At 37.9% G+C, this 11402-nt stretch overlaps 1 protein-coding gene across 2 annotated transcripts in view; it reads right to left on the bottom strand.

Moving 5' to 3' along the window:
• Positions 1-260: 260 nt before the first annotated feature.
• Positions 261-11402, bottom strand: part of SEC23B (SEC23 homolog B, COPII coat complex component) — a 40050-nt gene continuing 28908 nt past the window's right edge. For both annotated transcript variants that reach the window (XM_069075477.1, XM_069075476.1), the window contains exons 18-20: positions 8612-8767; positions 7386-7451; positions 261-3840 (exon numbers count right to left, since the gene is read on the bottom strand). In XM_069075477.1, coding sequence (XP_068931578.1) covers positions 3751-3840; positions 7386-7451; positions 8612-8767 — 312 coding nt within the window. In that variant the 3' untranslated portion in view covers positions 261-3750. The remainder of the gene's footprint in view (positions 3841-7385; positions 7452-8611; positions 8768-11402) is intronic.

Genomic DNA, 11402 nt, shown 5'->3' with positions numbered 1-11402 from the left:
TGTGGTAGCTGCAAACCTTGAGGACACTTGGGGTGCTTGCCGCTACACCCCTCCCCACCCCCAATTTAAGGTCCTTAAAAGAGAGAACTGTTTCATTTTGGTCTTCATATTCCCATCACCTAGCACAATGCCTGGCAAACTGTTTTTCCTTTTTTTAAACTAAAATTTTTTCTCAATCAAGAAAATCTGTCTTCTCTTGTTCCCACCTCCCTCCCAATGACAGAGAAAAGAGAGAGAAAGAGAGAAACATAGGACAGAGACAAAGACAGAAATAATTTATTAAAATATGGTCAAGCAAAACATTCCATATTAATCACATTTTTAAAAAGGCTCAATCTGCACTTGAGTCAATCACCTATCAAAAGGTAGGCAGCATGTTTGTTTCATCGTGAATCCTCTAGAATTATAGTTGGTCATTGTATTAATCAAAGATCAGGTTGTCTTTACATTTTATATCTTCAACCTTTACATTGTTATCCTATAAATTGTTCCCTTTGAATCAGTTCATATAAATTTTCCCAGGTTTCTCATTGTCATTGCTATACCATTGACAAAAAAAAAGGCTGACATTTAATATGTAGGATTTTCAAGTTTAAAACAAACTTTACATCCATTCTCTCATTTGATATTCACAATGATTCTGAGATAGGTAGTGCAAATATCTTCAGTTGAATGACAATGAAACTGAAGCACAGAAAGGCTAGCAAATGGCAGAGCTGGAATTCAAACTCACCTTCTGTCTCCAAACCCCAATCTCTTCCACATCTCAACTTTCCCCATTTGATAAATCTTGGATTGTGTAAGAAATTAAATGGGAATTTTGAAGAAGCCCCAGATGACACAAAGCCTATGAACAAATACTTAGCCCAAATTTTACAATGAGGTACCCACAAAAGAAAAAATTCAGACTTCTCTGATATGAAGGGTCAAAAAATTTTAGTTTTTCCAGATCATGGGGGTACTGTGCCTCTAACCCCTGAGATGTGGATAGGATAACTGTTTTCTCAAAGAGTCGTGTCAAAGCCAAATAGAAATGGGATCGTATGGTTTAAGGACAAGAATCATAGTGGATACTGACTTAGAAAACCACAAAGTAACATTATCTATGTTCTATGGCATTTGTTTTATGAAATACTTTCCAATTTCATTTTAATCTAATTCTTGCCAAAATGGGGAGGTGGACCACACACCTGAGCCTGTGTGTGAGGGCAAAACCCTTGCCCCCATTTAATGGAAAGTATTAGGTCTTTAACTAACGAACTTGTTGCTATGTGTCAAACACTGTGCTAAGTGTTGGTGTTACAAACAGAAAAGTAAAATAATCTGTTCTCATGTTCTGGAGTTCACTAACAAGGTTAGTCAATTCAAATAGCAGTTTCAGCTGCAGGTTAGATGAAAAGGTCCTGAGGTCTAACCAGATGAATTGTAGTTGTTTACTCCCCACACATCCAACTGTTGAATAGCCATGTCCTTAACCAATAACCACTGGGGAGAAAGTAGTAGTGGGTCCTACAATCTGTTGAGCAAGACTCTGAGAGACTTCTGGTGGGAGGAGTAGAGGGGAAGAGATAGTGACTTTCAACCAGGCGGGGACAGAGTGTACTAGGAACCTGTGCAAAGGGGACTGGGGCAGAGGAGGTAAAAGTTCTTTTGTCTTAAGGCTTTGATGGACACACGTATATAAAAAGCCATATATGCTTAAGAAGGCAGGTTTGCTATTAGCTTAACTTTGTCTCTATGCCTTCCCTCTACCCAGTTATCTACAAGTGAGAGTAAAAGAAATTTTTGGCCCTGGAACTTCAGAATTCTTGGCAGTTATTGAACAAGTAGGCCCTACATGGAAAAATACTTAGGTGTGGGACAAAGAATCTCCTCTTGCCAGAAGACTGATCTTGCTGACAAGACCCAGAAGAGAACAAGGCAGGTCATTCCTTAGGGAGAAAAGCTGGGAAGCCTCCCTCTCCACCCCCACCCCCCCCAAGGCAACTGGGATTAAGTGACTTACCCAGGGTCATATGCTAGTCTGAGGCCATATTTGAACTCAGGTCTTCCTGACTCCATGCCTGACATTTTCTCTATCCACTGTGCCACTTAGCTAGTTTTTTGTTTGTTTGTTTTGTTGTTTAGAATAAGCTAGTCGTTATAATGGCATTATTACTACTTTAAAATTATCTGGTAGTCGATACCAAAAAAAGAAAAATACTTTTATCTGATGGCACATGACCATGACCACCATGCTCACTGCAGTGTGACATTAGTCTTTCGCCCAGTATCCAAGGACACCGATCTCCTCAACCAAGAAGTTCTTATCTCCTGATTCTGGGCACCTCCCAGGCCTGGATCTCTCTCTCTCTTTTCATCTCTGCCTCCCTATTTCTTCAAGTCTTGCCTTATGGTAATGTCCACCATCCACTAGGGGGTGCCACAGTAGAGCTTTGGGCCTAGAGCCTCAGGATACTTGCTAGCTGTGTAACCCTAGGCATGTCCTTAGATCTCTGCCTGCTTTCTCATCTGTAAAATGGGAGTAATAATAGTACTTCTCTCCCAGGGCTGTAGTGTGGATGAAATAAGACAATAATTGTAAAGCACTGAGCACAGTGCCTGGCACATGCACCTTAATAAATGCTTTTCTTTCTTTCTTCCTTAGTGCCTACCCTTAGGTACATAAATCTTAAATAATTTCCTAATTTATCCTAGTCTCCTCACTCTCTCCTACATTAGACTACTATTACTTGAGAATAGAGACTATGCAGCTTTTTTGTGTGTGAAGTGGATGGGGAAGATTTGTCTTTTTTAGTGCTTAGCACACATAATAATATGTGCCAATAATACACCAATAATATCTACTTTTAAATGCTTGTGGACTTAACTTAGAGGTGTGTTCACACTGTACCGGCCCTCTCAGGTCACATTATCTAATGTGGCACTACTGGCATGCTTTTCCTCTGTTATCATTTAGAGGATAAATGAAGATGAAATTCCAGAAGAATGAGATAAGGACAGGCCGGAATTGTACGTCCACTGATGTAAGGCAAAAGTGTCAAACTTGGGCACTGTAGCTTGCTGCCTGCAGGGATCCCTTTTTATCTTAGCTTGACCCCACTGGTGAAGGGAAATTCTCAGTGGAAAAAAAAACCCTTTCCCAATGCAGGTTGGCACATTCTCTGCAATTTGTAATCATAGAGAGTTGCTGCCCAGGTCACCGAGTATCTTGGCCAGGGCCACAAAAGCCAAGAAGTTTCAGAAGTGGTACTTGACTCCACTTCTTCCTGGTTCTGAGGCCAGCTCTCCATACACAAATACAATGTCCCTCCAGGCAGTGTAACATAAATTCTTTAAACAAAACAAAAGAAACTCAGGTTTTCTATTATACCTTTTTAGCTAGGTCTCTCCCTATCCAGTTTATTGTCTTTATGACCATTATTCTTTCATCTGAGAGAGCTGTAAAAAGTTCCCATAGTTTATACAGACTATTATAATGCTGAGACAAAGAAAGCTGATAAAGATCTATAAGTTCCAAGACATGAATGAACTACATTATAGTTCATGAAAAAGACAGAACAAAATAAAAAGAGTACAAATAAATTAAAAATCAAAAGAACTACGTAAAAAGCTGCTTTTGAGTGTATGGAATACATTATGATATTTTAAAATCTTACAATAAGTAAAAGGAATGTAGTAAATGTTTTGGATAGCTATGAACATAGTCTAGTTATTGTCTTCTTTCTTGAACATTCCTGCTTTCTCAATCTAGGAGGCACTTGACACTGCCAGCTTTTTCAAATGATCCATGAACACTTGCAGACTAACATCATCTGTTAATATTGGAGCTCCAGATTCCTGAAAACCGAAAAATAAAGATACTTTATGTCGTTTCTGTTGTTTTTTGTAAAATATTAGAAATCATGAGATTACAGGGGGAAAAAAGAAATAACCTTGTAAAACACACAATTCAGTATAAGGTCTAAATAGATTATTTTGCAAAGAGATGAGAATTCCATGTCCAAACCTTTCCCTTTCTCTTCTTGTACCCAATTTTCTACATAAAAAGTAGAAAACTTAGCTTCCTATTTCCCCAAGAAAATTCAGATTATCCAATTTAATCCAATTCAATTCAACAAGTATTTACTAAGTATCTGTTTGTAGAATACTATGCTAGGCACAGATTACAGAGTTTACACAAGACGACATGGTCCCCTGCTCTCATAAATCTTACAGTCTGTCAGTGTGACAGAACAGATAAACACAAAAGCTATAATACAAAGTAGCACATAAGTGAAATACAGAAGCAAAATACAAAATACTATTATGTGACAGCCATAGATATAAGGTCATTACTATGGATAAGTGATCTGAGAAATTAATGTTGAGGTGGCATCTGAGCTAGGCTTTAAAAGACACAAGAATTCAGGTGGTAGAGAGATGAAGGATGAAGAGATCAAGCTTCCAGAATAGCTTGAGCAAAGACAAAGGAAAGGGTAGGATGTACTTAGAGGAGAGCAGTGTGACATAAGGCTACAAAGACATAAGTGGTGCCAGATGCTATAGAGGCCTCTGAAGGCCAGTTAAGAGAATCTGAATTTAGGCAAGAGGGAGCCCTGGAGATTTACAAACAGAGACGTGATAATCATGAGACAGTCAACACAGCTCCCCTCCTTCCTTCCTCTCAGGATCACCACCTGTTCTCTCCTTTCCCCTTTGGGTTTCAGAAGAGGTCACCTTCCTCCTCTTCACAGAACTAATCCTTCTCTTTACCTTAATGCCAGTCCTTTCTGCTTCCCTTCTCACACATCTTGCTCTAGCTGTCATGTCACTACCTCACCCCACTTTGCTAGATGAATCTTCCATCCCTCCCTGTCAAATGGCTCCTCCCCACTTACCTACCAAAACACTCAAGTCATTCAAATTCTAAAACTATATTGTCTAAATCCTTGTATCCTATCTCACTCTTTCCTTTCCTGCTAAACTTCCTAAAAAAAGTTGACTACATCTGATACCTTCACTTCTTCACAAAGTAACTCTTTTCTCAACCCCTTGCAGATGTGGTCAACTTCATGCAACTAACACTGCTCTCTCAAAAGCCAATGACACCCTCATTTTTTCAGTCCCCATCCTTTTTGACTTCTCTGCAACTTGTTACACAAATCACTAACCCCTTCCCCCCATCCTTTCGAGACTCTCCTCAATTCTCTAGATTCTTCATCTTTCTCCACCTCTCATGTAGATATTTCCTAAGCGTTTGTTCTTAGTCTATTCTTTCTTCCTGAGCAATTTTACTAATTCCCATAGCTTCAACTGTGCAGATTACTCCCAAATTACTATCTTTGGCACTGATATCTCTTCTAAGCTCCCAGACCTGCTGCCTATATATGACCTCTCTAGTTGAATTCATCAATTTAACAAATACTCATCAAAAACCCATTATGTGAAAAAGGATACAAAGGCAAAAGCCTCTACTCTAAAGGAGTTAACATTCTATTGGGGGAATATAACAATTATATAAGTAAATACAAAGTCTGTACAAAGATGAATGTCCCATCAGAAGTTTGAACTCAACATATTTCCTAATTGAGCTTATCTTTCCCTCCCAACCTGCTCTTCTGTCAGTGGCACAAATATTCACCCTAAATCCTATGCTGAAAATCTCAGCATTATCTTTTGATTCTTTTCCTTCCCTCACCTCTCATATTCAACCAGTTACCAAGGCTTATTATTATTCTACCTCTACCATTTCTTATTTCTATCCTCTCTATATCCCCACTCCCTTCCACCTCTTTATTACAGGGCTCTTATTACCACTTGCCTGGCCTACCACCATAATTTCCTAACAGGTCTTCTTGTCCTCTACTCCTACAATCTTCAAATACATCCTTCAACACTGCTGCCCAACTATTCCTAGGGTTCTCAGAAATCTCCACTGAAGAGTAGAGCTGCAATCCCTTTGCTTGATTGTTCAAAGATCCCCTGGTATCAGCCTGTTTTCCTATCATATTACCCACTTCGGCGCTCCAGCCAAACTGGACTGACTAAATATATGTCCCTATTCTATTTGCCATGCCTAGAATGTCCTTCTCTTTGTCTGCTGAATTCCTACTCGTCCTTTAAAGTTCAACCCAAATGACACCACCTACACAAAAGCCATGTTTCATCTAGGACCTCACAAATCACTCTGCACTGAAACTTGAAAAATACAATACACACTATTCCAATGCTATTGTGCTCTCCCTCCAGCTTCATGACTGAGGAGGGCATATCTTAGCTAAACTTTGCATCTTTCCAGCACTCCTGGCACACTGCCCTGCAGATAGCCATCTGAGTGTGTGACAAATGAAAGAAAATCCATCAGATTAATGCCTACTGATTAGTCAAAGCATTTATTGAACACATTGTGTACAAAAAAACACACTAAATGCTGGAGTCACAAACATAAGCAGAAAGTACAGCTCTTAATTTGAGTTCACATTCACTACTACATTTTTAAGCCTTAAAAAGATGGCAATTACATTTCATATGATTTTCTTCCTTTTAGTACTTATCCCCTAAAACACAATTTTGATATCTAGGTGAATTCAAATAGAAACAATCATCATCAAATAAATTTAAAATTAAGAGACAACTCTTCCAAAATTGCCTTATTTGCTTCTAACCTGTTTATAGGATAACATAAATATAACTAAGAAAATTTTCAAAGTAATGTACAAAAAATAATTCAAAATCAGATTTTCATAGATGATTTCAGTGACTTTTGGACAGATATAAATGTGTAAATATCAGCTATCAATGTAAACTTATTTTAGATAAAATAATTATGTTATGATTACATAAATTTTGTATTGAGCCTACATATCTACAGTGAAGGCCCAGTAAATCAGAACAGAACTGAATTTAGCACAATACTACCTTGCGCGCATGTGCGTGTGTGTGGTGTGTGTGTGTGTGTGTGTAGATAGAGGCAAGACTAACATTTTCACTTAAGGCAAAATCCACTAATCATACTTAATTGTTTTAGAAAAAACAATGTTAAGTGCTATAGTGGAGATAATAACCTGACAATGATATTATTGTGAAAATGTTAGTTTGGGCAATGTAGTAATTGGGGCATGCCTAGACAGATTCTTGTTGAATCCTTAACAATTCAGTAAGGAAAATAGTACAAGTAGATAATATTATTCCTATTGTACAAATGAAAAAATAGATCCATTGAGTTTAACCTTTGACTTGGACAAAGTAATGCAATATGTTAATGTACTTGAAATCAATAGGAGAGAGCATTCATTGCTGGTGGTGCTAGAGAATGCAAGGAAGGGTGGGAAGAAGAGGTGGTGGTGATGGAATGGGAAAGGGGGACCTAGTCTTGACATACTTTTGGAAATTCAGTTCCTTACCTGTCCCCAAGCATACAAATTATTATGTGTCTGAGATGGATTCACTTTGGACAAGAGGAACCGAGCCTTAAAAAAAATAAAAACATATTATTTATTATAAATTCTATTTACATTAATGTGTAGAAAGAATATGTTTACAAAGTACTTTCCTCATTACAACTATAGATATTGCCACGGCAAGCATTATTATCTTCATTTGACATGAGGAAACTGAGGCTAAGAATTTTCTGAGGCTGTGCAATCAGTAAGCAGAACTGAAGGTTCTTTTTTTTTTTTGCTTTTTGGAAGGCAACTGGGATTAAGTGACTTGCCCAAAGTCATACAGCTAGTTTTCGTGTTAAGTGTCTGAGGCCGGATTTGAACCCAGGTCCTCCTGACTCCAGGGCCGGTGCTCTATTCACTGCGCCACCTAGCCACTCCCTGAACTGAAGGTTATTTAACTCCATAAAACAGTGGTTCCTTAGATTATGTTAGTCATCAAGTACCTTATTTTTTTTAGTCACAATTTTTACCTGCTAAAGAAGCTGTTTCCTTAATCAGGAATAATAACCAAAACAATAACAACAATAACTTACACTTGCATGTGCTTTCCACTTTAAAAAGCCCTTTCCATACATTATTTCATTTAAACCTTACAATATCCTTGAGATTACTATTATTTTATTATTATTATTCCCAATTTACTTAGGAAAAAAGTGAAGCTCATAAAAGGTGAAGCGACTTAACTATGGTAACATGTTCAATAAGTGTCAAAACTAAGAGTCTAAGAAATTTTTACTAAATCCAGTTTTCTCCCAAATATTTTATTTTGCAAAATATTTCTCTAGTCTTAAATCAACTTTTTTCATCATAGCTATTATTTTTTTTAAATCTATTTTGAAAATGTACTTTAAAGTTCTTCATTTCCTCAGTGTGTATTCTCTCTACTGACATTTACGACAATACTTCTGTATCTTAAGAAATTGTCTTCAGAGGGGTGGCTAGGTGGCGCAGTGAATAGAGCACCGGCCCTGGAGTCAGGAGGACCTGAGTTCAAATTCGACCTCAGACACTTAACACCCACACAAAAGAACTAGCTGTGTAACCTTAGGCAAGTAACTTAACCCCAGTTGCCTTCCAAAGGCAAAAAAAAAAAAAGAAATAGTCTTCAACTTTGAGAGTTGCTATAGCCCAAAACAAATTTCTCAGTCTTTAGCTAATCCCGTGATGAGTCTCTTTGAATTTACCTGACTACCTCCATGTTCAGTGTTGATGTATCTTGGCATTGGGAATCGAGTTTGCAGGATATCCTGGGCATCATCTAATGGAGCTTGCAGAAGATGCTTGAAATTTTCATATTCAGGCATGTCTTGATAGCCAGCTTTGCGCCACTGGGCTATGGTCTACACCAAAAGAAAAACATTTTATGGTAAAACTTCAATGTCTTTTAAAACTTGATTTTCCATGAAATTTATCTGACATTCCAACAATGACAAAAATGAAATAAATAAGGATTTATTCCAAACAGCAAAATTATAAGGTAAAGAAGTAAAGCTCTATGGTGATGATAAAGGTGATGATAGACCCAAAGTATTCCACATCACAAAGGAGTTGATGATTACTGTGTTTAAATCATGGAACAGTTTTTCCTTTAAAGATTCTGACATAATCGCATATAACTTTTTAAAGTTTACTAAGGTAAAATTCTAAGCAACAAGTTAGTACAACACTTTTTTTTTTTTTTTTTGCTTTTTGGAGAAGGAAGGTAGGCCAGTTGGGGTTAAGTGGCTTGCCCAAAGTCATAGAGCTAGTTTTATGTTAAGTCTGAGGCCGGATTTGAACTCAGGTCCTCCTGACTCCAGGGCCAGTGCTCTATTCACTGCATCACCTAGCCACCTGAACAGCACTTTTCAATCCCCAGAATTTCTAACTCTGTACCTTTGTTAACACGTTATACACAAATCTGAAACAAAACATAATTTTCCTTCCTTCTCCCTCATAATCAATTCTCTCCCTTGACTTTTTTCTTGTCAAGAGTCTCCCATTTCATAGGAATAAAGTCTAATATTACCTTTGAATATTCTACCTTCTTTTCCAATGCCCTGAATCTGGTCACCAAATCCTGTTCAGAAAAGCTATTGTGTCTATCCCTTCCTTTCTTTTTCTACCACCATCCAGGCCACCTCATTTAGTAACATAGTAGAAACATGCAAATAAATGAAGGCTACATGAAGGATACTGATAGTCCCAGTATGGGAAATCTTCAGTGTGGGTACTTCCTGCATAACTACAAAATGCAACCTATTGATGACTTTGTACCTAGAGAGATCCAGAGATTAAATGACTTGTCCAAAGTCACACTTCTAATAAATGCCACAGGTGGGATATGAACCCATGTCTTCGTAAGGCCAGCACTCCAAGATCAATAATACCATACTGTCTCAGAGTAACATAGAAAATACTATTTAAGATACAATAATTATAAATATTTTCACCACTTTAAAATGCCCTAAAGATAATTCTAGGAGTTTGCTGAGAGGCCAGTCACTTGACCATACCCACTATTCTATATTAACTTCCCTATACAGGTGACATATGTTTAACCTGTACTCCAGATGTTTCTAGAAGCCCATTGTTAGAAATGAGGTGACTGCTAGGTCCTTATAACAGCTGCACAGTTGATAAGACCATTGGACTTGGACTCAGGAAGACCAGAGTTCAAATAGTGCCTCAGACATACACTTAGCTGTCTGAGCTTAGACCTATCGTTTGATCTCTCATTCCGTTTCTTCAACTATAAACTATAAAATGGAGATGACAGTAGCACCTAGCTCAAGGGATGTTAAAAAGATAAATGAAATAATATAAGTGTAAGGCTTTGCAAACCCTTAAAGCACTATGTAAGTTCTATTATTATTAACGGATTGCTTCTACTTTAAATCCATCAGAAGTGGTGGTTGAAGTTTTTAAGTTGGTGATAGTACCTTATTCAATTTCTTCCTCCATCATATATGCTTCTTTGTCATAAGAACTCAGTACTTGGGAGCATTTCCCCCAAAAAACCACCATCCAATCTAAGGGAATATATTTCGTCAGGTCATAAAACAGCTAAAACTTTGAGCAACCCTTTCCTGGATAGCAGAAGTAGGAAAAAGAGCAAGGGAAGATGTAGAAAGAACCAAGGAAAAGATAAATCTTCACTTTCTTGTATCTTACTCATTTTCTAGTGCCCTAGAAAACCAACTATTTCCCTGGTTTGGTGGGGATGGAAAATAGGATTTGTATTTGGGGGTGGGGGTTCTGAGACACAGAATGAAAAGAGGGGGAGGGAATCAGCTTTTACTTACTATTGTGCCAAACACTGTGCCATGCACTTTACAAATATTGTGTCAAGTGATCCTCACAACAACCCTGGGAAATAGAGCTATTATCATCCCCAATTTACAGACAAGAAAACTTAGGCACAGATGAAGTGACTTGCCCAAGGTCATACAGTCAATAAGTATCTGAGACTGTACATGAACTCAGGTCTTCCTGACTTCAAGTGCGCTATGGTGCCACCAAGTTGCCTTAGCATCCTCCAAAAGAGGAGAATCAGTCATTTCTTTCAATGGGCTTCTAGAAATCTAAGCACACCAAGAAAACAACTCCAAGAATTTCAGAGTTGGGACCTCAGACGTCATCTAGTCCAACCCTTCCTCCAAAGGAATTCCCCACTCTCAAATACCTATCAAATTGTAATGTGTTCTCCGCCTCAAGACCTCTACCCAAGGGTAACAACAAGCTATCTCCAGAGGCATCATCATGCCCCACTTTTGGACAGCTCTAACTGTGAGGAAGGTTTTCTTTTCTTACATCAGGCCTAAATTTGACTCCTGGAAACTTTAAATTATATCTCTGCAATCTGTCTTCAAGATTAATTTGGTTTGCATAGAAATTAGATTATTAACTGATTTAACTTTTAGAATTCTTTCCTTTTAAATGCCAGTCACATCCAGAGAAAGAACTATGGAGTCAGAATGCAGGAGAAAGACAATT

This window comes from Petaurus breviceps, unplaced genomic scaffold (genome assembly GCF_028583685.1).
Source record: "Petaurus breviceps papuanus isolate PSGF00001 unplaced genomic scaffold, PetGlider_PUasm1.0 90919, whole genome shotgun sequence".
In the NCBI taxonomy this organism is placed as follows: Eukaryota; Metazoa; Chordata; class Mammalia; order Diprotodontia; family Petauridae; genus Petaurus; species Petaurus breviceps.
Note: the sequence above shows the minus strand (reverse complement) of the source record. Positions and strands in the feature narration are given on the sequence as shown.